The sequence below is a fragment of the Saccopteryx bilineata genome, chromosome 4 (genome assembly GCF_036850765.1).
Source record: "Saccopteryx bilineata isolate mSacBil1 chromosome 4, mSacBil1_pri_phased_curated, whole genome shotgun sequence".
Lineage (NCBI taxonomy): Eukaryota > Metazoa > Chordata > Mammalia > Chiroptera > Emballonuridae > Saccopteryx > Saccopteryx bilineata.
In genome coordinates, this window is record NC_089493.1 from 56,715,887 (window position 1) to 56,743,101 (window position 27,215).

At 45.1% G+C, this 27,215-nt stretch overlaps 1 protein-coding gene across 22 annotated transcripts; it reads right to left on the bottom strand.

Moving 5' to 3' along the window:
- On the bottom strand, positions 1 to 27,215 carry TPM1 (tropomyosin 1). 22 transcript variants are annotated; one of them, XM_066274667.1, is made up of 10 exons: positions 27,002 to 27,212; positions 26,117 to 26,242; positions 25,786 to 25,911; positions 14,332 to 14,465; positions 12,166 to 12,283; positions 10,832 to 10,902; positions 9,980 to 10,055; positions 9,461 to 9,523; positions 9,096 to 9,165; positions 1 to 1,353 (listed from the first exon to the last, which is right to left on the bottom strand). In XM_066274667.1, the coding sequence occupies exons 1-10, from the start codon at positions 27,113 to 27,115 to the stop codon at positions 1,271 to 1,273; spliced, it is 981 nt and encodes a 326-aa protein (XP_066130764.1). In that variant the 5' UTR covers positions 27,116 to 27,212; the 3' UTR covers positions 1 to 1,270. The 22 variants fall into 22 exon arrangements, with proteins under 22 accessions (XP_066130764.1, XP_066130758.1, XP_066130754.1 ...); XM_066274658.1 differs by lacking the exons at positions 1 to 1,353; positions 9,980 to 10,055; positions 25,786 to 25,911 and adding exons at positions 6,025 to 6,214; positions 7,590 to 7,668; positions 10,502 to 10,577 and having other exon boundaries at positions 27,002 to 27,213; XM_066274653.1 differs by lacking the exons at positions 1 to 1,353; positions 25,786 to 25,911 and adding exons at positions 6,025 to 6,214; positions 7,590 to 7,668 and having other exon boundaries at positions 27,002 to 27,211.

The window sequence follows — 27,215 nt, forward strand, 5'->3', positions numbered from 1 at the left end:
TTTAGAAAATGTCCTACAATGTGCATTTTATTCCATATCATTATACAATGTTTATATATACAGTAGTCCCCCCTTATCAGTGGTGTCACTTCCCTCCGCTTCAGCTAACTGCAGTCACCATGGTTGGAAAATATCATATGAAAAATTTCAGAAATAAACAACTCGCACGTTCTGACTGCACGTGGTTCTGAGTAGTGTGATAAAATCTTGCGCAGTCCCATTCTGTCCCACCCAGCATGTGAGTCGTCCCTTTGTCCAGCGTCTCTGTACTCTACGCTCCCACCCATTAGTCAGTAGCCCTCTTGGTTATTAGATCGACTGTCTCAGTATCTCAGTGCTTGTGTTCAAGTAACCCTTATTTTGCTTAATAATGGCCCCAAAGTGCAAAAGCAGTGATGTTGGCAATTCGGATAGGCCAAAGAGAAGCCATAAAGTGCTCCCTTTAAGTGGAAAGGTATATACGTAAAATAAAAAAAAAAGGAACATGGTATATAGGGTTCAGCACTATCCATGGGCTCAGATACCCACTGAGAGTCTTGGAATGTCTCCCCGGTGGAGAAAGGGGGGCTACTGTATTAATAACTCTTAAGAAAATGTTCTTTATCAACTATATGTAGTGCCTGAACGTTTACTCTAACGGGGAGAAATAAAGAGTGGAAATCCACACTGAATGCTGCCCTACGAGTAGAAATGAGCTCCAAGTGTGCCAGCCAACAGAAGTTTTAAAAGAGAAGTGTGGCTTACAAACCCTTGGTTTAGTGAGTTCAGACATACAGAACCCACAGTCTCATTTCATAGCAAAACTCAGGACAAAATAAATTAGTTTTGGACAGAATTCTAAAGTGTACAATATTGAACGAAAGACCACAGTGGGACCTTTTGTTTAAAGTAGCACCAATCCACACCTGCTTGTTTCCAACAGCAGTCTTCCTGTTGAATGGATTATTGGCACTTTGAGTTGAAATCGTTCTGCTTTAGTGAGGATTCCTAGACTGACTAAGCGTACTGTATTGCTAAACTTGCTACAAAGTGTGGCAACGTCAACCTGAAAAATGGCACATTTAAGTCACTGTTGCTCTGACACGGGCTCGGCTTTTGTGTGTTTTCCCCATCCCCTGAAGTAGCTGGTATTTTGTGGATGTTTCTGTGACAGTGATAAAAGTAAATAAAAATGCATTTAGGGGTTTCATGGTAAGCATGGTGTTAAAAAACAAAAGAAAACAAAAGAAAAAAACAACAAGAAAGAATGTGGTCGCAGCTAAGGAGGTTTTCACATGTTGTTTAACTCCAGTAAAGTCTGATCCAGCATCTGATGCATACTAAGGTTTTCTTCTTTGGCATGAGCCACTTTCTCTGTGGTGGGATTAGAAAATTAAGTCATGAATAGCTGCGCTTTGGACACAATGGTGGTTTGTACATTTAGGCAGGCAAACATCAATCACAAACACAGGATGAGATGATTAGGACTAGGCATGCTTGTAAGACATTACTCATTTCCAGACAAGGGCCTACGAAGGGAAAGCTGTCTGTGACCCGAAGGAACTACGGGCGCAGCAGGTTCTCACAGAGCGGTCAAGGTGAGCCTCACCAATGCTCCACGGAGAATGAAACACAGACGGGGTTTGGTGGAGGCTCACTGGCCGTGCACTGTGGGAACAGGGAGAAGTGCTTGCAGCACTGAAGTTAATAACAGCAGACACTTGAGTTACAGGCAGTTAATGGTCTGGGAGTTGTGCTGTAACACAATCTCACAGAAAACAAAGATGACATAAATAGGTTTTCTGACAACTTTTGAAATGATTTATTTGTTGCTCATTAAAAAATTATCAACATGTTTCATGCACACTTCAGTAGGACATTCTCTTACTATTCTTACAGTGTTCTACTTATTATCAGCATGACACTCACCAGATGCCAACAACACTGTTAGACTGAATAAAGCATACCTTTCAGACAATCAGGGACTTCTGACATGAGCTCCTGTTTTCAAAAGCTATCTTGCCCAAGCATAGGTACATTTAATCATATTTCAAACACTATACCAGATATTAAGAAGTTAGGAATATGAATATGTAATAGGAATATATATATTATATATCACATCATATATATAATATATATATGGTTATACACATACACACCCCTCTGCTTTGGCTTTCTAATTTAAAGTAGAACTCAGTTCTCTGTAGGAAATAGAAAACACTTTTTTGAGGTCTTTGTTATGTACCAGTTCAAACAAGAGGACCTGCTATTGCAAAGAGGAGTGCTAAATAGTTATAAATATTTACTCATACACATAATGATTGTATTTTACCATTAGAATTACTTGGGGATTAGAGAGAACTGAATTATTCCAGATAGAAGAGGAAAATGCAGGCAAGGCCAGCCTTTCAGCTGAATCCTGTCCCGGACATTTCTGCAGAAAGCAACCTACAGTTGAAGGTTTAGCAGATTTCCTGACCATGGGCTCCATTCAGCCCAAGTTCTTTCCCACTTAAGTTTAGTCCTCATTCAGGGCCAGCTTTAGTTGGTTAGTTAGGCGGCGGTTTTGCTCAAGTTGCTGGTAGAGTTGATCTGTACAGGTCAGCAAGCAGGTTAGCAGAAGAGAGGAGGCAGAAGAAGAGAGGTTAGCTAGACTTGGAGAGAGGGAGTTAACAGACAGAACAGAGATAATTCTGGCACTGGTTATTTGCTGAACAGGTTACCTTTACCCCACGGACATCTGTCCTGTGCCCAGGAAGGTGGATGGTAAAGGCCTGGCAGATTTAGGAAGAGCCGGGATTTCTCTTAGTGGGAGGGGAGGGGTAGGAAAGGGAGCAACAGGGGGTAAAGAGAAGAGTGAGTGAATGTCCTTCCTGCACCTACCACCACTGTGTGAACTGAGTCAAATGCAGTTTCTGGCAACAGCCTGAGGAACCTGGGCAGAGCTAGAGGTGAACCCAGCACATCACCCACCCACTGTGCTCAGTAGCTCTGTGCTGAAGCCTCAACCTGCCCAATTCTGCTCACCTCTTCCCGGAAACCCTTTTCATCTCCACTCTGAGCGCTGGCTTTCCTTTCGGGAAGTTATCAAGAGGTTACCACGGCTGCTTTAACACTTTTTGAAATGCAGAACTAAGCTGTCTGTCTGTCCCTCAATCACCACAAAACAAGGTGCAAATTCTGAACGCTTGTCCAGGTTTGATACAGAGTGTGTGTGTACCCTACTGAAAAACCAGATGAACAAGCACTTGTCTCCATTCAAAACTGAATTAAAATTTATCTTTACTTCCTGAAGATGGCATTTCTGTTTGAAGCTACACGGATGTGTATAAAATGAACAAAATCAGGAACGCCTACGTGGAGACCAGCATGATATAAATTTTACACATTGGCATGTAATCTGCTCAAGTGGCAAGGAAGCCAACCACAAGGGTCAGTCTGTATCTGATGAGCCAGGGCACACCCAAACAATGACAAAAACCTGGGGGACACAGGATAGTTCTGAATGACGGTGATAACCTCAACCCAGAAATTCTACTTAATAATCTAGAAAAGCTGACAGTCCTACCTCTGGGGAAAATAAAAAGGCCCAGCCTCTAGCTCCCAGGTCTGTTGAGAAATTGATCAATTCTTATTTTAATTTTCCCTCAAAAACGGTAGGAGATGGGGAAGAAGCTATATTCATTATGCTTTCCAGCTTGAAATATCTCCTGCCTTTGTCCTCTTTGCTCATCCAAATTTTCTGAATATTCTAAACCCTGGCCACACGTGACCTCCTCCAGGTAGCTCCCAGTCAGAATTGTTCTCTTTCCTTCTTTGACTCTAAATACATACCATCTATTAGTTCAGACTCACATCACTCAGCTATCTTTCCACATAAGACAGCAAAGAACATTTCTACTTCATCTCGTTACCACATCCTAACTACCTTCTAGTGCCTTATACATATGGCTTATGCTTAGGGGGTTTCAAAATCTAAACCCCACTAGTATGTTTACACTCTCGCACAGGCAACTACTGCCAGGGGCAGGCAGGACGTCTCAGTTTGCTGAGCCAATACTCAGCCAAGCTGGAATGGAAGAGCTTTGGTGAAACCCTAGAGAATCCAGAGGATCAATGTGAATTCAGCTTAAATAAAAGCTGTCCCTACCCCATCCTCCTGGGACTGTTTCTCTTCTGCTGCCACGGAGCTGGCAGTCCTGGGTGGCCTGAGGGCAGGGACTAGAACCGGATATGCATTTGAAGTATTTTCTCTTCCTGTTCTACCACCCAGATGTCCAGGGCCTCTAGTGCCCAGACTCAGCAACACTTGGGTTTGGTCCAACTAGGCTCTTGCAGCACCTGTAGCTATGGCCTGGCTCTTTGAACTAAAAGCCTGGGCTCTGACAATTTCTTGATAAAATCAACTTGCTGTTTACCCTCCTGTATACCCATACCTTCCTTGGGCTATTCCAGATTTGCCTTTCCAATCTGTCAGTTTCCCATCTCCCTGGTAGAATATACTTAGAGAAAATGTGAGTCTCCGGAAGAGTTTCGAAACAGCAGGTGTGCCTCCAGAATTAACACATGCTCAGCCAAACTTTCAGACTTGTCCTGTTGTCTACTGCAGGAAGCAGGGCCTACTTCACAGAAGGGCCTACTTCTATTACTAATTTTAAAAAGAACAAGGCAGGAATCATAGTCAAAAGCAGGCCCACAGAGCCTTAGGGAAAGAGAAACATGAAATTACAGAAACCTTTATACTCTCAAAGGAGAGACATTATACAGAATCTAAATTTTTAAAAGTCTACTATACCATTACTAAAACAATTTATAGCCCTCATAAATTGAGTGTTTATTATCTGCTCTTAAGTCTTTGTAGAGTCCAAATTTATTTGAGTATAAATAGTGGTATATCAAATATATGAAACAGTGGTATATCAATCTGTTAGGCTGACAAAAACCACCCAGGAACAGATGAAGATCACCTGTGAAAACACAGGAGAAATACAGTCTGACTGTTGAGGATACAGAAATGTTGGGAATTAGGAAAAAAAAGTCCACACCATTACAAAATTTTAATTTTGCAATGTGTTAAAAAAATCACTTAATTGCTGTTTTTGAAGTGAGCAGTGAAGCCCAAATAAAATGTAACTGTATTCTGAACAATTTCCACTAACCACTTCTTTAGGAAGAAAAAACAACGTTAATGCCTATATTAAGCATCTCCAAAAATAAAAGGCTATTATTGCAGAGATTACCTTGAAGGATACATGATGTACTTAAGAGAACAAAATTTTACCTTGAACACTTGAACATAATCAAATTTAAAAAACTTGAGATGTCATTTCATGATCAAAAGGAATGTGGCTAGGTAACAAACAGACTTTTAAAAAGCTTTAACTGCCCTTCGCGCTATAAAAGGAGGATCAACAGTGACCTTAACTTACACAGTTTGAGCCAAGTTCCTTTTCACAGTTCCCAATTATAAATTCCTAGCAATGTGGGATGGCTATGGAACCATCACAAGCCTCATCCTCTGAAGCGGGGCGGCCTTCTAAACATTAGCACACAGGGCTTCCCACACCCTCGACTAAAACCCCTGGCAGGGAAGCTGCTGCTCAAGGCTGACCTTCCCACTCCAACGGGAGGGTGTCCCATGCAGAGTTTCTAACTAACCCCCTGGCAGGGAAGCCGCTGCTCAAGGCTGACCTTCCCACTCCAACGGGAGTGTGTCCCATGCAGAGTTTCTATCGTGGGCTACATACCAGAGCCATCAAAATCCCTAAAAACCCCACAGATGCCAAGGGCCTCACTCTAACATCTGCAAACCAAAACTCTGAGAGGGACCTGGGCATGAGTATTTTTGAACAGTTTCACAAGGAACTACTTACTGCCTCAGAAACTCTTGGTATTAATGTGTAATGTTCAGAATGGAAAAAAAGAAAAGAAAAGAAATAAAAGGCAGCAGCCAGAAATGAACCCTTACATGTGTGAAGCAGATTTGTGCTTTTATTCAGTGTTGAAACTAAAATGTGAAGTAAAGAGAATAGCAAACAGAAGTAGCTAACACAGTGTTTATTTTACACTAAAATGAAGAGCTTCTGTACAATAGGAAGCACAGTGTGCCGGCCCGAAGGTGGGAGGCTAAGAGAAAGGAGCAGGGTAGCTGGAGACAACCTGTGGAGCTCAGAGAGGTGGGGCTTCCAGCCTGACGAAGGGGTCTTGGGAGAAGTGAGGCAAAGAAACTTATCTGCATGAAGAGAAAAGGTGGGAGAAAAAGAAAACAAGTGGCACAGTGGAAAAGGACCAGGGCGACGGGCGAGAGCAGCACCAGGGACAGAGGCGAGAAGCAGACACACAAGCCCACTAGCAGCTGCACCTGCGGGAGGTCAGTCCTTGCCCCGGCGTCTGGCCCAAGACAGCACAGGGCCCCTCTGGGTCAGGGTCCATTTTAAGAAGACAACTGAACAGAGTTTAAAAACCAATTTTGAACTAAACCCATCTTTCAGAATATCTAATCATACTCGATGCTTCAAAATTTCCCCACAGAATCACCACATTTATGGTCTTATAGAAAAGGCTTTGGAGACTGACGATCTGATCCACCCTCTCATTTACAAATGAGGGGAGAGAAGATGAAAGTCTCTCCAGTTTCCATGGTGACCATCATGTCTCAGAGTAAAGGGGAGACTCTACAACCTGTAAGGCAGCAGGCACATGCCACACTCGTCAAGCTACCATTTTTCTTAAAGGAAGGGCAGGCAGGCCTGGAAAATGAAATTTCTGGCTTATCTGGAATTCAGTGCCAGATTATTACAATCAAGAGAACTCTCTGTGCAACATTCCAGGTTAGAATGTAAAGAGGAAGACTAAGTTTAACGTTTCGGTTTAGTTAGTAATATGTAAATTAGCTGTGTATGCTCAAGGTTCTCATGAGAACAAGACTATTAACTACCACACTTACTACCTCACAGTAGCAAAAGCTGGGCCATTAACACCCAAACTTGTATCGTACTGTGTTTACGTCCCATTCCTTTGACACAAGTTGTGTATATCAGGGGTATTTTAATTTCTTCTATATTGACAGAAAATTAAAGGCTTGGTTCCTGAGCAGAGGGCTCATTTCTCTCTACAAATCTTAACAGTGAGGAAGAAGTGATATTTTACAGCTGTATTAGATCTACTTCCTTTCCCTCAGAGTATCAGTGATCTGACACTTTTAGGGTCCCTAAATTTGTAATTTTTTAAAAAAAATGATCAGATTTTATTTAATCGAATCTCATGAAACCAACTGTGATAGTTCTTGGGAAGTTCCTGTCCAACTGCATGGCCTTCTAATTTTACTTGACTGAAGGGATAGTTCAGTTCACTCCTTTGTGGGAACGACCTAGCTTGGAGATTGAGAAATGGTGGGTTCTGAGGGGAAAATGACTAGTACATACTTAATCAACTTGGTCTTGGTATTAGTAGAATGTGAAAAAACACCACCTATCCTAGCTTATGCAATGAGAGAGTAAGCAGAAGGTGTGAAAATGGAGGTCTGGAGGCACAGAGGCGGCAGTGGTGAGTTTATCGTATTAGCATGAGGGCACGGATGTGAGCAGGCAGGGTGGATGCACATTTACATGGAAGTCATATCGTTGAGAGCGTGGTCCAGCTCCTCGCTGATGGCTTTGTACTTCAGTTTCTGAGCGTACAGCTCGTCTATGACCAGGAAGTGGAAGGCAGAGGTGCAAGGACATGGAGAGTGATCAAGAGATGGAGGGTGAGTGAGGGTGGCATGGGCACCATCCCGACACAGCAGCAAGAAAAGGGCAATGCATGAAGGAAGTGGTGCCGCAGCGCAGGTGGCCAATGCAGGAGGCGTGCGTTTTGTTTTTAAATGAATTGAAACAAAAACAAAAAAGAACAAAACCCATTAGAAAATAAAACAAGGAAGATGCAATATGAAAATCATTAACAAATATGGTAGGTCTATCAGTAATCCAGGTTAAGCCCTAAACAAAACCACAGAAAAATGTCCCCCCAGGTGAACCATAGAACGTTTTTCTTTTCTAGAGCTATATTTTAATTACACTGCAGTGGTCAACCAACTGCAACTATAAACAGTGGAAAAAATATCCAAGGGCAGTGTTTTGGAAGAACAGTTCATGACTATAGTCTGTGATCCTTATCTGGCTCCACCTTCGAACCACTGACTTCCTGACCGGACTAGACCACTGGGACACGGATTTCTTCGTGCCATGTAAACTGTTTTTGGTCCTCCCACTCAAGCTGCCCTGTCCAGAAGGCCTGATGAGAGAGGAGAGCCACACTTTTTATGGCGGTGTTGTTCCAAGCCTGCAATTTAGTTTTTGTAATGATGGCTTCCTACTCTGCCGCACTGGGACAGACTGTTTTGCAACCATTTGTTATTCCCTCTCTCTACGAGCTCGGTTACCACCTGCACTGACCTCCAGTCCCTTATCTGGAAGTGCCTTCTGCCTTGAATGTTTACATTTTATGTATTTTTTCATCCTTTCTTTTTCACTGCCTACAAGCTCAACATTTAGGATTTCTGAGAGACAGACTGGGTGTTACAATAAAACCTAAATATCTCTGGGGAGAAATGCTTACGTATAATCTTGAAATATAGCATCCTATCCTATCATCCCCCCCCCTTCAGTATGTAGAGCATTTACCAAGATAACAAAATGACAAAGACACCCAAACCCCTACACTAAACTCACACTTGGAAGATGGGCTGTGCCTAAGAACAAATCCTACCATTCTGACCATTAGGCGGTGTCACTAATGATAGAGAATACACTGGAGTCATCGTCACCTATAATCACCTAACCCGCAATGAAAAACCACCTTGCCACACTTCTGAGGAGTGTGAAGTAGAATTGGATGGTGTCTGCCATTACAAAACCAGATGTGCCCTGTCTGGTGGCCAACAGTCAACTGGTGAGCAGAGGACTCAGGTCCAAGAGTTTAAGAGCCACAGAATGAAACCCCAAGGACAGACAGGAGGAATGTGCAAGAGCAAAGGACTGTATCAAGGTGAATGCTCCTGGGTTAGAAGACCATTTTGCCAGGTCAATACTCCAACATAAGGATTAACTTAAAAACAAAACTTAAGATCTTACCTTCTAAGTCATCAATGCTTTTCTCCAATTTAGTTACTGACCTCTCCGCAAACTCAGCCCGAGTCTCAGCCTGGAATGAATCAATTTGTCTCAGTCAAAATTGGGATGTTTTAGATATCCAGTAGATATGAATTCAGGGAAAACTAGAAAATGGAAATAGAGCCCAGCTCCCATAAAGTGGGTCCGAAACCATGTCAGTCACTGCAGTGAGAGGTGGCAGCCGGCACAGCACCGTCACCGAGACCCCTCTGGATGTTCCTGATGGGGCTCTCAACAACTTTAAAATGAAAAAGCCCTGACTGGCTGCACAAAAACTGACTTACTTAAAATTCAGGTGGCTTTGCCTGAAACATTCGTAACATTACCTCCTTCAGCTTGTCAGACAGGACCTTGATCTCTTCCTCGTATTTGTCTTCCTTCTGAGAGTACTGTAATTAGAAAGAACGTTCCAGATGTCAGGCCACAGCTCACTCTATACTCCTATCTTCTAATACAAAGAGAGCGCCAGCCCAGCAAACAGATGTTGAGGATCTCTCAGGAGGTAATAGAGCCTCTGAGATCGAATGGCATACTACAATACAGTCTCTGTTTTCCTGCCTATTGCTTTACATGGGATAAGAACCAGATAACAATCCACTTGGCACTTGGTTTAAATTAAATTGTTACAGATGACTCATATACTCAACATAAAAATATATTCTCTATTAAAGAAAAAAAATCCGTTACTCAATAACTATCAGGAGATCACCTCAAAATGATGCCATTTACTAAAATGCCTAATGGATTATAGCTTTTATCGGCAGGGCCTCAGAAGAGAAAAAGCAGGTGTCTTTAGAGCAGCTCTCAGAAGAGGCCTTTTCCCCCACTCCGTGCTCCTGGCCTACCTTCTCAGCCTGAGCCTCCAGTGACTTCAAGTTGTTCGTCACAGTTTTCAACTCTTCTTCAAGCTCGGCACATTTGCTAATGTTTTCGATCAGAGGCAGAAAGGGTGGGAGACAAGCCAAAGGAAGGAGGAGAGAAAAAGGAGAGGGATGGGAAAAAATGAAAACCAAGTCCTAGAGAACAAAGGGCTGCCTTAAAGTAGCCAAATCATCGGGTATTAAAACACTCAATTTCATCATGGACACTGACTGCCCCCAATCTTGTAAAAGCAGGAAGGCAGGGTGACAAAATCCAACAACTTTGAAGTGTGATAATTTGGCTTCTTTTTTGGCTGCACCAAAGAGCATTTATGAAGGAAAAACGGAGGCGTATAAAGAACCCAAAGAAAGCACTTAAAGCAAGACATAAGATAGCAGAGAGTGTAGTGAAGGTGCAGTCGTTATACCAAACAAACCAGTAGGTATTGGAAGCTGAAAGACGTCTGGGTTGGATTTAAACCTAAAAACCACACGAGCCATCAGTACCTTATCCTCTGCAGCCATTAATGCTTTCAAGGTCTGATCCATTATTCTTAACTGTTCTTCCAGCTGTCGAACTTGGCTGTTAGTGGACACAGGAAATGCACAAGGCCATTCTCAAAATCAGTGTGCAGGTAAGGCATGCAGTGATACACGCATTCACACACAGACACCCCACACAAGTCCTCCATGTTCTAGACTCGTGGCTCATCCATGTTAAATGAGCACATAAGGAGCCCGGAGCTGAAACAGGTCAATGTGCAGCTGCCAGAAGGTCATGCTGTTTAGTCACCGCTTTGCAGCACCCCACAGTGTCTTGGCGCCGGGCCTGCTTACCCTTCTGAGAGCTCAGCTCGCTCCTCTGCACGCTCCAGATCACTCTCAATGATGACCAGCTTACGGGCCACCTGCAGCAGGACAGACACAACACACACACACACATACACCATAGGCTTGCAAGCTTTGAGTGAGCGGGGGTGGGGGTGGGGACTGGATCCATCAGCCCCTAGAAGATCTTGTCTACAAATATGACCATCCCTGTTCTCGTGGACTGGAGAGAAGCTACTCTCTCTCCAGGAGGGGAGGAGACCACAGGCTTCTGCTCACAAAGACCCAGAATGGTTAGTTAGGAATGGGCAGTCTCACTTTAAGTCTGGCCCAGATGAAGTCTGTATAATTACACAGCAGCCAAACCAAAGTGTGGAAGAAAGGAGAAATATGAAATTCACAATCTCAAAAATAGCAGTATGATGAGACATGATGCATTTTATGCCACAAGGGTAGTGAATGCCAAGAAAAGACTGAAAATTATCCCGAGAACTCCATCAATTTAGAGCTCTGTACCTCAGTCTCCTTTTTGTGGAAGAGGTTAAAAATGCCCACAGAACAGCAAGAAAAGCTAACATGAGATGAGCTGGTGGGATGACTAATGAAGTCAAATCTGTCCTCAGTGAGAGAAGGAATCCTCTGAAGCACTTCAAAATTAGCAGGCATAACACAGTCTGGACATAACAGTGATAATTCTAATAAAAAGGAGAGTCAACACCGTTTCAAGATAGCTATGGTGCATTAAGGGCAAAACTAAAACCTTAACAGTTATGTTGCTGTGTTATCATAGAAAGTTGTTTGCATAGGCCGATTATCCAAAGGCCGATTTAACTCTGAATCTCTTTGACAATGGATTTCTACCACCTTGAGAGAGGAGGACAGATCGAAAATGTCCTCTGTGAATCAATCACCCAAGCAAGTGCACCATCCATGTCTCTATGCTGCCTGAACCGGACCATGTTAGGTGACACTCTAACTGCTTGCATGGTGACAGTAGGAGAGGCTCCTTCCACAGACGCAAGAGGCCCAACTCTCCCTTCTCCTGGCCACAGAGCTTCTGTCATGGTTTTTCGGGGGCGGTGGAGGGGCAGAAGCAGCAGCTCTGGTCTTTCCCATTTGGGCTACTGATCGGCTTCATAATGAAGCCTGGGATCTCCCAGCAGGATCAAATAAGAACTGTGCTCTGTAGACAAAGGAACTCTCCTTCTCATCACCACCCATTTCTGCCAAGGACGCTGACCGCCTCACTGAAGAATGCAGGGCAGTACACACAGCTCTTGCCACCCCCTCCACCCCAGGCTACTTGTTAGGGGTCCCCAAGGCTTGGGGCCCCAGGATCTGACCTCTTCATACTTGCGGTCGGCATCTTCAGCAATGTGCTTGGCCTCTTTCAGTTGGATCTCCTGAATTTCCATTTTCTCCTCATCTTTTTGGGCTCGACTTTCAATGACTTTCATGCCTCTGAAAAGGAAGACAAGCAACTAGACCCAGGATTTAGAGTTAACCTCCACAAGCCCACACACTGCACTGCAGTGGTTTGTGAGGCTTAGCGTAACTGGCAGACCAAAATAGAGCACAGAGCTAGAGCTACTCTTATTTTCCAAGCCATGAAGCAAGTTTCCAATGCTGAAGGCAGAAAGATACATACTTCTGCTTATTGTGCATGAAATCTTATACTTCTGGTCCTGGTGCAACTGCCCAGGAATCTACTAGTAAACGAAAGGTACCATGTCAGAATCCTGTTTGAAACTGGGAGGCAGGGAAACAGGAGAGGCCAACATGCTTTACATGCTATATAAATAATGGGTTTCTTCCCTTTTCTGGTGGGAAGCTTCAGCTTGAAAATGGACCAAAGTTAGAACAAGAGCATATTTATCTCTTCATATACTTCCTCCTACAATGAAAGTAGATGTTCTTACCTCATCAGCCACAAAAGTAAATATTAGAATGAACCACATGAAATTGCTTTTATTTGACCACGTCAGACCCATAAAAATGGCAGTTTCATGTGGCTCAACCATGATAAAAAACTGAGTTTCTTAAACAAGAAACTGAATTTTGCCTTCAATGGAACACTTTCATAATAGAGGTTTTGACAGACAGGGCTGCACCATCACATACGCTAATACATATGTTTGGATCCTATGGCATGGTGTTAAGTTTTGGAAAATATTGACTTAGAATATATTATAGATTTATAAAATATCAATTTATGTTAAAAATGGGATTCACTGACCAAAATCTAAGAAGTCAGCAAGATAAATAAGCTATTTTTTGATGAAGCACAATATGTTTTAGGAGACTCAAGTTCTAGTCTTGGCTCAGCCATAACTTGGCTGTGAGATTTTGGGCAGGCCTCATCAGTCTCTGAGCTCTAGTTTTCTCATCTGTAAAACCAGGAGAATGGAGTAAATGATCTTGAAATTCCTTTTTATTCCAAAGTCTACCATTGCCAGATTCAGACCTCCTTTTAGGTTCATTTACAAGTGTATTTCAGGAAGAAGTCAGCCACAAAACCCCTGGTATGTGTACACTGTTAGAGATGATGAGTCATCTTAAAGAATTCCAAAACTCCTGGTTAGAGAAAAAACAACAAGCAGCAGTGAATTGTGAGCTGAAAACTTCAGCTGAAAAGCTTCTTTAAAGTCTAAAATCACTCTTTATCCATGGTGGCAGGGATTAGAAAGTCACTTCAAAGATGGAGAAATGGACAAAAGAATTGACTGCATCCCTTTGCCTAGGTCACAGCACAGATCTACACATCCGGTATTCTGGGCCACTACACTACTTTGTCATCCCCCAAGTAGCAGAATGCTTTCTAGTCTCAGGGAGTCTTTATAGGAGTGTTTCTATACGCAACATGAATACATTAACTTCGACAGTTGAGCATAAAAGAAAATGCCTCCTAAAGTACATGAAGTGCTGGTGTACATGGTCCATGGTTTTCCCTTACTACCACAAAGCTAAATCTTGGAGTAGTAAGTCAGGCAGAGCCAGGTTATAGTGGGAGCAGGCTCAGGAGACACAAGTATCTGATGGTATTTATATGTGCGCGTGTCTTAGTAGCATTACTAAGTCCAAAACAATTTTCTTTTGCGGATCATATTTCTATTTTATCTGTGTTTTCTCTTTCACCTGTTTGTTGGGCTATTTGACAACTGATAGTCCATTTTTATCTAAGCCTAAGCCTCCTTGGTATGTTTTAAAACAGTTATCTTTTTAAAAATGCACAATTGTTCTGGGGTCAGCAGGAATGAAAGAACCATTATGTATCACTAGATTTTTTTTGTTTACACATCCATCTCCCTTGTTGGATGAGAGCTCTATGGAGACAGGAAATTAACCACTAATGTTAAATAAACAAAACCAATAAAGTTATACTTGAGATCAAAAGAAGAAATGATTGCACTAAGGAACTACAAAATTCTTAAACCTCAAGATCAGAGAAGTCCTCCCATTCCACCAGGAGGAAGGCTGATGCTAAACTGGGCTGGGAGAGGCGTCCTCACCTCTCACTCTCATCTGCTGCCTTCTCAGCTTCCTCCAGTTTCTGCAAAGCTGTTGCCAGGCGCTCCTGGGCTCGATCCAACTCTTCCTCAACCAGCTGGATGCGTCTGTTCAGAGAAGCTACATCGGCTTCAGCCTAGGCAAGAGAGAGTAAAAGGCATTTCAGGGCTGAGAGGAAAGTGAGGGTAGTGCCTTCTGGAAGTGGCTGAGACTGAAACACTGATTTCGGATAGGAAGCCTGGGCATCCTTAAGTGCAGTATAAGCCCTGGTCAACTTTGGGATTCTTAGATAGGCTCACACACTGATTTACACATGGAATGTCCACATTTGTGTATATACAAATCCATAAAACCATTCTCATTGGAAAGATGGACCATTAGCAAATGCTCTCACTTGGTTTCTTTCTTCCACAGATTTCAACACACATGCTCTACCTGGCTGTTAAAGGAGAACTGCACTAGCGCTGCCTCACTCCCAGGGGCCTGAGGTGTGGATGCAGATGACACGGCTTATCTAGGCTCAGCCACATAAGGCAAGAGACGCCAGAAACCAGACTCGGGAGTCTCAGTCCTTCTTTCTGCAGACTATTTTCTCACAGGGGCCTTATAAAGGAACTGGAAGATTTCAAAATTCAGTGGTTCTCAAAAATTTACCACAGAGACACAAACCCAGTCCTCCCTCCCCACCCCCTTCTCCGTAACCCTTTTAGAATAACTAGTCCCACTGGAACAGGGCCAAGACAAATTTCCCGAGTGTTTCCGACATAAGCCTACTGGAATTTTTTACAAGCCAAGGTTGCTACAAAAAAACTTTCGAACTCCTTAGGAGAAAAGCAGTAAAGATACAGGCAGTCCCCGGCTTAGGAACGAGATAGGTGCTGTAAGTTTGTTAAGTTGAATTTGTATGTTAGTTGGAACAGGTACATTTGCCTATTAAATGCAACTTAGATGTTTGTCTTAATATAGTATTTATCTTTACCTTTCTGTGCATATAAATACTTAAACATTTTCAAACCTATAGAACCTAACTCGTCTGTAACCAGGGGATTGCCTGTAGTGTTTTTATTTGTATCTATCTCTGATATAAGATGTTTCTTGGGGATGTAATGATTACCTACCAGTTGTAAGCACTATTACTATGAGCCTCAGAACACTTGGAAGACTGACGGTCTGTTACATATACTTGCATGGGTAGCTGTTTAAATGTCATGTGTGGAAGTGAGATACAGAATTTATTATTAATCAGGTACCACTTCTTCGTCCTCATCCATTTTGAATATTTGCTTTTCTTCGGGTGATGGGGTTTTCAAGACACATGTAGACTTTTCTGAAAGGGAAAACTCTAAGGGACCTTATGCTAGTTCTCTATCTACAGTCCTAGCTCCACTCAACTGTAAGCTTCTTATGTGCAGGACATCATGGTTCTCTGTAGAGCACGAGCACAGTAAACATCTCAAGTACAGCTGGCGCACTGGAGAGTTAGGAGGCAGCACCCCATGTTTATTTCTGCCTCTGCACACAAGACCCCCCCCCCCCACCTGAGACATCCCCCATCCAACTGTACCTTTCCTCTTACTCCATCCCCACCCAACTATTCTTTCCTTTAGCTCTAAACACTGTTTTATAAACGTCACTCACTCTTTTTTCCCAGGAGCATTCTGTAGGACCTTATACTTCTTGACATTATAGGTTGTATCCTATGGAATACCAGTCAATAAGGCCTCATATACAGCACACAAGCAACGACTGAGAATGGAGATCTGTTCTAGGATCCAGGACTGGTGCACAGAGAGAGCTGATTTACGGTTGGTCTGCAAGAGAGGCTTCTTCGATTGTTTAGCTGGAAGGGCTAGCTCAACATCCAGGTAGGCATTATCCAGCAGTTCCCACAACTGGCTGAGAGTCAGAATCCACTAGGAGATATGTATTAAAAATACAAATTCCAGCCTCCATCCTTAGACTGTGATTCAGGTCAGAGGGGAGGGAAGGCAAGATTCTGCACTATAAATAAGCAACCCGCTCCACTCCTCCGCCCTCCCCGCCCCACCATCTGAAAGAAGCTGGCAAATCCTGTGGGAACCACTTTTCTAGCAGTTTCTTCAAAAGAAAATAGGAGGAGGGTGGGATCTTTGCCTCAGAATGCTGAAGTATGCTTAGGTCAACAGCCGTCAGTGGGAGGCAAGGTTGAAATCCCAGGTGTCTGGCTCCTTGTGTGCTGGCTCTGTCACTTCTCCTCATGGCCTTCTAGAACATCACAGAAGCCCTAGAAGGGGTGGTTCTCACCCCTGGAGTCTTCTCTCTTCCTAAGGCAGAGTGGGAGGTTCTCTATAGCCACCCCACTGTAACTCCCTGACACACACAATGGCCTTCAGTGACAGAGACTAAGCAGGGCTAGGAGCACAGTTACTGTATTAAAGGTCATACATTAGACAAGTCCTCTCAATTCTTTTTGAAATAAGGGGTGCTATAAAATTGAGAACTCCATCAGGTAACACGAATGGCTAACAGCGCACACATGGACACAGAGCACTTGCTCTCCATCCCAGAAGCCAATGCCTGGTGTCTCAGAGATTTCAGAGTAGGGCAAAATGCCCGTAGGTTACAGCCTGAACTCGAGGGCAGCGTCTGGGGCTCATCTACCTTTTCCGTGGGCTTCCCTTGGGAAAAACCTGGACTCTCATTGGTTTCCTAGGCCCTACCATACTGGTCTGATGGCAATTTATTTTGTTTGCCTCCTTAGAATTCAGCTCTTTCTCTTATTTTGAGCCCCCCCCCTTTGGAGGGAGGGAGAATTTTGTTCTGTGTTCAAAAGGCCCACATATCTTACCTTCACTAGCTTTTATTTCCGGTATGTTCTTTCCAAGTTCTGAGCTAGATGCATTCTAAGGTTCCTTTTTATCACAGCACCTGGGCAATGTACTTAAGACTTAACCTGCTGTTGCCTCTGCCAGTACAAGCCTACAGACTCGGGACCATCTGTTATTTAAAAAGCAGATATAAATAACAAGGCATCTGGGAAGGGTCAAGACCCCAGAGGCAAATTACTTCCAGGCATGGAAATCACCCTAACTGTGCTGGGTAAGCTGCTTCTAACAACAGCCCCTGTGTGGATGCTGCTGGCAAAGTCTTTCAGTTTGGGATGTTAGTTTCTTTTATTTCAAAAGTGCTGTTGTACCCCAACATGCACGGAGCTACTGAGAAAGGAGACTGCTAATATTAGTGAAAGCTACCTACCGGTAAGTCTTTCTGTAGATAGTTGTTAAAACAACCATCAGGAGCTCTGAACTTGTGAAGTGCCTTAGTGTTAGTTACACAGGTCAGCCCTGTCTCCTCGCTTCTCCCCACAAAGGTATTAGCCACCTATACAGAAATCAAGGGCAGATACACCATTCCCCTCCCCTGGCCACCCAACAAGGTACTACTACACAGACCTCAAGGGCATGCCTGCCCCAAGAGAGCAAAATATTACTCCAAAATCAGATTCGAAAGACAACGTTTATAAGGCCTAGACTTTCAGGGTACCCAGATGTTTCAGTCAATACAAAATAAAAATAGCAGTGCTTTTCACTTAAATAATTGTAGGAGAATAATATCATATCCTAAAAATCAATCCTCTGGAATATATTTTCAAAGTCCTACCTGAACCAGAGTGAAGCAAGGGATGATCAAAGGTCAGGCATTTTTATTTCATGCAAACCATAGTTATACAGAGAAGGTTTCACCCAACTTGCTGTGTAAGACCAAGTGACCACAGCCAAGTTAAACTTCTGTCCTTATATGGTAAGGAAAGGGGGAAAAAAACACTGATGACATTAAGGGGCACTCCCATGGATAGCAGATAAACACAACCTCCTCGATCTGTGCCAAGGCCTATAATTTATGAGGCATGTTTGTATAATGAGGGAGAGCGAACATGAACAGGGCATTGTCATTGCTTTGCCTTGCCTACACATGAAAGCAGAAACTGAGAGTATTCAGTCCAGTTACTGCTACCCAGGGGGGTGTCAATGAGCACAAAATGTACCCCCAGTTTCCTGGTCTCAGAAATATTTACCAACTCTAAAGAGAGAAAGGGCTGAAAATTTTGTAAATGGGTTATTTCCATGATTTAATAAAGTTACCAATTAAGAACCTACAGGTTGCACTTTTGTCTCATTTATTGGACACTGTAAAGAAAGGAGGAACGATTGGTTCCTTCTTGCTATTTTTTTCCTTTGATAATGACAAAGAAAACAAACAAAACCCTCTTGAGTCACAAGACCTAGGGTCAACCATTTCCTTAAGCCAAGTAGCCACATTCCAACTTGGAAGGGCCCACACACCTTGGGAAAGCAAACCAGCAGGTAAGGAGCAGCTGATTTTTCCAAGGTAAGTGCTGGTATAATAGGGCCAATTCATTACAGCCTTTCAGAATTTCTGAGAATCTGAATTTAGGGCCGACTCCAGTCAAATATTTTTTGCAGTGGCTAATGGCTTTGTTCCTCACCTCTACTTTCATTGCCAAGAGAAACTGTGGCTACTAGTTTCACTCACAGCTGTGTCTCACAACTACCAAGAAACAACCTTGCACTAGCTGTTTAAGTTCCAGTTTTAGAAGTGAGGAACAAAACTCAATCAGAAATTCTCTCAATGGCTTGACCCAGTCCTCAAGTTGTCGTCTTAAAAGGGTTCTTGTCCAGCCTGACTGGTGGTGCAGTGAAAAGAGCATCAACCTGGAATGCTGAGGTCCCAGGTTGGAAACCTTAAGGTCACCAGCTTGAATGCGAGATCACCCTGATCCCAAGGTCGCTGGCTTGAGCAAGAGGTCAGTGGCTCAAGTTGAGTCCTCCCCACCCCCCAGTCAAAGCACATGAGAAGCAATCGATGAACAACTAAAATGACACAACCACAAATTGATGCTTCTCCTCTTTCTCTCTTAAAAAAAAAAAATTGTGTTCAATCACCCAGGTAGATGGTTTTCAAAAATTGAAGCTATATATACTACTTTTAATATAAAGCTTTCAAAAAAAATGAAAGCATCACTGTTAGCCAGCTGGCACAGGAAGATCACTTATAAAAACCACATAAAAGAGAAGGTGAATATAAAAGTAACAATGTGTCCTTCATACAATTTATCTTGTGTCAAACATCAATCACAAGCCTAGGAGTCAATAAAAGGCTCTCCCTTCCAGGACCATATATTCCCCTTCTTGGCAGGGTGAAGGGAGTTTACTGACTTCCACCCCGTCAACCTACCAACATTCCTTCTATACTGTCCACGTCCTCTCTCCAAGTTCCAAAAAGAAAACAAATTATTAAAAGAATTTAAATGAAGTATTTTAAGATATAATGCAATGAGTAGGCTATTTCTAATCCCTTTAGATAGGTAGGAATTAAAGACGAAGGAGCAATGAGCCACGCCAAGTGCTGTGCAGTTTTAATACCAGCTGACACAGGGCGTCTATTCTGTTGGACCTAGCAGCACTGTAATTTCTTCACACACACACTACCTCTCAACAGGTAGGTGCTATTACTATCTACATTTACAATTACAAAACTGGGAGTCTGATAAGTTAATTTGACTAAAGTCTCACAGGTAACAAGCAGTGGAAGATTCAAATCCTGACAATATGAGTCCAGAGTTCTTGTTCTCATCATGTACTATTAGTTTTAATGGTTCAAGGGCAGCTGTAGCCAGTCAGAGTGGCCGTTGTTATCAATTTATAGCCCAGTCAAACTCAGAGACATCCATGAAACCCGTTCTGACTTGTCCTCCAAAGAAAAACTGTTTTACTTATTTTGAGTCCTTACTGTCTGTATTTTATCTGAAATTTCCTCTAATTAGGCCTTCCTCTTAGGAGGAGCTGTTTGCCACTATATATTTTATGTAAAGCAAGACTTACAGTTTCTGCAGCCAGCTGTACACTTAACCAATAATGATTTACTCAACCGAGGATAGGCGCCTATTAAGCACAGCTGGACACCATATTGTCACCTGTTATAAATTCCCAAGGTGTTTGAATATCCTGATTTAAAACACACACACACACTCACTCTCGCTCTTTCTCAAAAATAAATAGCAAATGCCTAAACTACCTCTGAAATCCTGTTCCTGTTTGCTGGATACATTTGCCTTAGGAGAAAGGAAGCCAGGTATTACATCCAACATGGGGGAAGGGGAAGCCCGCAAGAGAATACACCCAATAATCGTTGACATTTAGCCAACTTTTTTCAAGATTTAGTAATAAAGGAGTATCTATAACAAAATTTGGAAAGAATGGTTAAGAAAGGGAAAGGTCAACGGGCCGCAAACTATTTATATATGTACGTTGTCAATGTCTCAACCACCAGAGAAACAGGTTTCCAGAAAACCAAGGGTCAACGGGGATGGTGGGGTTTAGCATCCCCGGGTCCCAAAGTCCAGCAGTGCCTCACTTGACCTGTGGGCGTTCTTTCCCAAACGAAGGGATTTCCGAAAGGATTTCCCTCTTCCCTCCCCACCCTCTGAGTAAATAATGCCAGCAGCGCAAAGTGCACATCCCGGGGGACCCGAGAGACCCGGGCAGAACGCAAACACCCCAGAAATGGAGCCTTTTTGGAAAAAGTGCTGCTTCCAGAACCTTCTCAACACCACTCCTATCCCCTCGGAGCTTTTACTTTAGAGAGATGGAAATGGAGAGGCAGAGAAGAACGGGCAGGGCCCCTCCGCAGAACCCGGCGCCAGCAGCCCAGGTGCACCCGGGGCGTGGAGGCGGGCAGGGGTAGGTGGGCTCCCGAGGGCTCTGAGGCGCGCGGTGGGGCCGACTGGAGAGGAGGCGCCTCCGGGTGGTGGTGGGGTGGGTGATGGGTGGGTCCCTTACGGTCTCTCTCAGCTTCTTCTCGTAGTCCAGCTCGCGCTGCAAGCTGCCTGCGCGCTCCTCCGCGGCGTCCGCCTGCTCCTGCAGGCTCCGGATCTTTCTCCGCACCGCCTCTAGCGAGCTGCTCCCCGCCATCGTGCGGGGCGGCGGCGGGCGGACTGCGGTGGGAGAGGCAGGCTGCTGCGCTCCAGTCGCCGTTGCCGCACTCTCGAACGCCCGGCCGCCCCGCCCAGGCCTCGCCGCACGACCGCGGCGCCCCCTGCGGCCCAGGACCAGCCCGGAAGTCGCGGTCTCCCGGGCAGCACAGGCGAACCGCAGGCGGGTGCGCGAGCGCCGGGGGCGGGTATAGTGGGCGGGGCGGGGCGCGCGCCGCGGACCCCGGGAATTTGCAAATCGCGGGAGGCACTGCGCATGCTCGCTGCAGCGGGGATGGGTGGCGTGGGGCGCGCACTACAGGGCACCTGGCGGACTAGGTGGGCCCTGCAGGAAAAGAGGCCACCGCTAGAGGGATTTTTCTTCAATTCCCGGCGCCCCTCCCTCACTCCGAGTTGTCCCGGGGCAACGGGTCTGGCTGTTAAGGGCGCTGGTGCCACCTACTGGCGGCGGGAGCGCTCCACTCCGGATCCCGTACTCCCAGGGCCAGGAGGGAGAGCTGAGCGAGGTATTTGGGGTCTGAACGTTCCCCCAAAGGGACTGTTCCTCCTTTTAAAGAACTCCAGAACACAAGATCTTAACTATTCATTAGCCCTCCTCCTCTTCCACAACTCACAAAGTGAAAACCACTAACGGATTGCATAGTAGTTAAGCCTCCTATTCTAAATGCAGTCTTATTAGGTTAGAATCTGGCTCCTAGGTCTTTCCTGGCTGTGTGACTTTGGACAAGTAACTTGATTTCTCTGGGCTTCATCTGTAAAAGTGGGGTTAATAGTAGTATTTCTTATTGACCTAATGTGAGGGTAATGAAATAACTAAGCGCTTAGCACAATACCTTGTACATAGATTATTTAAGAACTCAAACAACAGCTTTGGTTAATATATAGGCAGGCACTGTCTTAAGAATCAGGCTGGGCCCTAACTAGTTGTTTGTTCCAGCCTCTCTGGGGCTCATTTTCCTATCCTTAAAAACAATCATCTCAAGGGTCCCTTCTGGTTATGACCTTCTCTGGTTTTCAGTTAGCCTCTGAGATCTTCTGGAATCGACCAATTCTGGGCTAGATTGAGCTGCCCTTAAAAGGCACACCAAGGAAGGCTACAGAGCCCTGAGAGCCTCTGGCTACAGCTGGATGAAAACCAATGTGGACACAATCTCTGGGAACTGTCCGCTGCCAATTTGCTCCTTGGGCTGTGTTTTTAAATACCTGCTAAGTCTCATGGCTTTCAATCCTCACCTTTCTCAAAGGAGGTCCTTCAAGTCAGTTCCTGATATGCTAAGTGTGGGAATAATGAAGAAAAAGAAAACAGACTTGACAACCTTCTCCTCCTCCAGAGCCCTGACAACAAACCTCCTTTGCTTTCCTGACGCATTTTCTGTGGACTTTCTCACAGCCTCTGCTGAGATCTCCCAAACTTCAGCATGGGCCTTCACATCCTGTAGGTGGAGCCTCTGGCTTTGTTAACACACATTTCATTTGGTCAGGCGGGAGACTGCCACTCCTCCACTAAAGGAGTATAGACCAGGGGCCTCCAACTTTGAGGGTGGGGAAAGGGGGCTCTGAGAGCCTCCAGGAGGAGCCATTAAAACTGCTGGACATTTGCAAATACTTTAAGCAGCCAACTAGTGACTTAATGTCCTGCTTTTCAAACACCTCGGAAAGTCAGTTTCAGGTGAGTTCATTTTTATGCTGATGTCATTGGACAAGAGTGTAGGGCAGTTCTCAGCCTTGTGTGCACATTGGAATCGCCGGGGTATTTAACAAATACTAATGCCTGCTTTCCACTCCCAGAGATTCTGATTTAATTTGCCTGGGGTACTGCCTGGATTTTGGGTTTTAAAACCTCTCTTGGTAATTGTTTAGATAAGGTTGAGAATCACTGATTTAGAAAGCAAAAACCTGTAGAAAATAGATACTCACATACTGCAAATATTAAATACATATAGTTATTGGGGCAGAGGTTGGGGGATAGAAAGAAAAAGGAGCCTTCTATCCCCTTCAGCCTCACTTACATGGAATCCGGTGGATTTAATGCGGGAGCAATGGGCGCGCGCCCTGGGCCCCGACTTCTGAATGGCCCCACAAAACCCCAACTTTAAACTTTTTTCTAATGTAAGAGGCCCAATATTTTCTTCTTTGCCCGGGGCCTCAACCAACCTTAATCCGCCTCTGGATGGAATGACAACAAAATACTCAAAACAAAACGATCAGATCAGAGATGCTATATCACAAATGATCTTTTAAGCTAGGAAGAGCCCACTTTTGGAATATGATGTGTAAAGTATGCTGGTAAATTAGAAAAATATTTTTACTAGTAGTACAAAGTACACAGTTTTTAACTATATGTTCAGGTAATGACAGGGAAATGTCCTACTCACAGATGTAACGTAATACTACCTCAGGAAGCTGACCTCTCTCCCACCTCCCCCTTTCTTTAGTGACATCTGTTTCTTCCTGCTCAAGTCTTGACTAGTTTTACTAGTTAGGAATCACTCTGGAAACAGCATTTCTTCATAAAGATTTTCAACATTCCTACAGGTTCCAAACAATCTAAAATGTCTTAAAGGGGAAGGTGACCAATATAAAGGGTGAGGCAAAAGTAGGTTTACAGTTTGTATGGAAAATAATGCAATAATAAATAATAATACAAGAATCAAAAATAAATTCTGTTTTGCGTACTCCCAACTGTAAACCAACTTTTGCCCCATTCTGTATACTACCAATAAAATAAAATAAAATAAAGTGTACCATGTTAGGGACAGTTTTCCAGATGGGAAAAGAAGAATGAAAACAGGGTTTCAAAAATCACCCTCCCCTGCTGGCCCCGCCCCCTCCCCCCAGCTGGCTTTAAATATCCTCTTTTCCACTTCTGCCCCACCTCATTCCTAGGCTCCCTTAAACAAGACTTCAATAAAGACCTGTAGCACTCAGTCACAATAATTATGATCTATTTTTCCTAAAGAACTGTAGCATCTTTTCCCCCCTTCTCTTGCCTTCAGCCTTACTAGGCTATTTTCAAATTCTTTGCATTCTTTACCTTATAAGGAATATCTCTCCTTGATTTATCAGCGGCTTTTTTGAAAAAGCTAAATAAACGTCCTGCTGGAGAGTATGGGAGAGACAGACATCCTCCATTTAGCTATATACAGGGCAGACATCTGATCTACATTATACAAAGCAGGCAGAGTTGTGAGTTCTTTGGCTCATTTTTAAAGCCAGGTAGTTTGTAACTTAAATATTTTAGCTAAATCAGTGCTTCCCTGAACCTCCTTTCTAGGAATCTTGAGTTTTGCTGAATTTTTTTTTTCTTTAGATTCTAAATGACCCAAGCCTGGATTTCCCAGTTACAAAGCACACTTGGAAATTACATTTCAAACCTTTCATACCACAAAAAAATCCTTTACTGAATTCTAGACCCAAGACCCTGCAGCAATTTGCATTTTACTCTCAAGACAAAATACTCTGCCAGTTGCACTTGGTAGTTCAACTTCTGGGCATAGCTTTTCCTGCTGCTCATACATTCTTGGAATTGTTCCCAAGGAATTCTTTCCTAATTGGGCCTCTAGGCTTAATTAGCTTCCAGAACGGAATCCAACGGTGTGAAAAGAAGTCCTTTGGAAATCTAATGCTTGGCTTGACTTATGAAGCAGAAGCTCTTCAGCTATAAAGATTCCTCCAGAGGGCATTGAACAGAGTGCTGGGAGAGCTTTTGCATGTGTGCATCACCTCTGAAACTATGTGGTGGTTGTCAGAAGGCTGACAGGTGGGGGGGGTGAGCAGGAGGGACAGGGGGCAGCTAGCTCACTATACCATATAAAGCACTGAGCTATATATAACTCTCAGCTTACTTTTTGGATCTAGTGCCCTCAGACTGCAGACCCAAGCAAGTATCATCTTCCCAGGCCGATCTTAAGGGTTGAATTAAGGCTTTCCTAAGTGAGAAAGGAGGCCTCAAGGGTCTCTGTGCCCCACCATCAAGCTCAGCTTCTAAGTAACAGTACCGGTAGCCCGAAGGCCCTCTGTATCCTGACTAGACCCACTGCCAGAAACCAGGCCTTCCCCACACCTCCAGAGATGGCAAAAGAAAAGAGAGTGAAGAAACTAGGCATTCTGCTTTCCCAAGCCTTGGTAACAACACCTCAGTACTTTTCTGCCGCCAGGGAGGCAAGGTTCACCCCCAGCATCCAATTTCCGCTGCTCTGTCCTCCCAGCTTCCCACCCCTCAACCACTCCCCAAAGGTGGGGAGCAAAGGAGAAAAAGAGAGAAAGGAGTGGATGAAATATAAATGAATGTGTGCAGTAGCAGCCTGAGACAGATCCAGTGCTCTGGGCCACGGCGAGGCTTTATATGCAGGTGTCTAGCAGGAGGAGGTCATCCTCCTCCCCTGCTCTCTGGTCCCTGTGGTGACTCCAGAGTGGTCACGCGGGCAGGAGGTGAGGGAAGCAGGGGTTGTGTGCGTGCACTTACGTCGGTGGCCTTTTTCTCCGCCAGCTCAAGCTTCTCCTGGGCATCTTTGAGAGCCTCGGAGTATTTGTCCAATTCATCTTCTGTGCCCTTGAGTTTCTTTTGTAGCGACAACAGCTCATCTTCCAGCTGGGAGTGGGCCGTGTGGGATGGGGTGGTGGTGGGGGGGGGTGCAGCAGGCAGCGTGATCCCGCAGCGGAGAGTGTGGGTGCACAAAACCAGAAGGACAGACAGAAGGAAAGGACAGAGAGAGGGAAAGACAAGGAGGGAGGGAGGGAGGGAGAGAGAGAGAGACAGTTAGCCATTCGTGCGCAGAGCCGCGCGCCCTGAGTACCTTGGCGGCGGTCTCGTCGGCGGCCAGGAGGCTGTCCTCCGCCTTGTGCAGCTCCTCCAGCACCCGGTCCCGCTCGTCCTCCGACGCCCGCAGCAGCTTCTCCTTCGCTGCGATGTCCTCCTCCAGCTGGGGGGCAGCGGCGGGCGGGTGCGGGCGGCCGGCATGGACCGGGTTTTAGACACACACACAAACACAACACACCGGCGCTGGGTGGGCTGAGCCCCCTCCGGCTTGGGGCTCCCCGACTTGGGGTTCAAGGGTCTCCAGGTAACCTCTCATGGGAGCCGTAGGCGCACTGGGGCCCACCCTGCACCCGAACTCCCCCAGGACGAGACTCCTGCCGATGTCTCAGCGGCCTCAAGTCCACACACAACTTGGGGACGCAGAAAAACACCCTTTCTCTTCCTGGCCTTCGCGTCTGTCCCATCTTTGTTCTTAGGGAAAAACTTCGTGACCTTCCCCTCCCCCGCCCCTGCCCCTGTCTCTATCCCAGTTGAGGAGTTTATCCTCCTCAGGCAAATGTCCAGAAGTACTTATAACACTTTCTGAACGTAATTTCCTTAACCCCCACCCCCACGGACCCAAAATCGATCCCCGATCCAGGGAATCAAGTGCCTCTGGGGCTTTAATGGACTTTTCGGGCTCTGGGAACCAGAGAGGGGAAATACAGACGTCCTCAGACGAGACTGAAAAGTTAGAATAAGCCTCAGTCTTGCTCTTTCCCACCCCCTTGCAGACGCGCGCGCGTTCCTGGCTGTCCTGAGAAAGAAGGTGGCTCCCCGAGTTCTCGGGGTGAGGGGCTGGGCAGGGGTGTCATGCGGGGTCCCAGGGCTCGGGGGCACGGAGCACGGGCGCCCGGTGGGCTCGGGGCGGGGAGGTGCAGACCTGCTTGCTCCTGTCCTCCGCCGCCTTCTTATCGGCCTCCGCCTGCTCAGCTCGATCCAAGGCGTTCTCCTTGTCGAGCTTCAGCATCTGCATCTTCTTCTTGATGGCGTCCATGGCGGCGGCGGCGAGGGGCCCGGGGGCTGCGGCGGGAGCGGCGAGGTGAGAGCGCGGTGCGGCTGCCGAGCCGGAGTGCGAGCGCGGAGCCGCCTGCTGC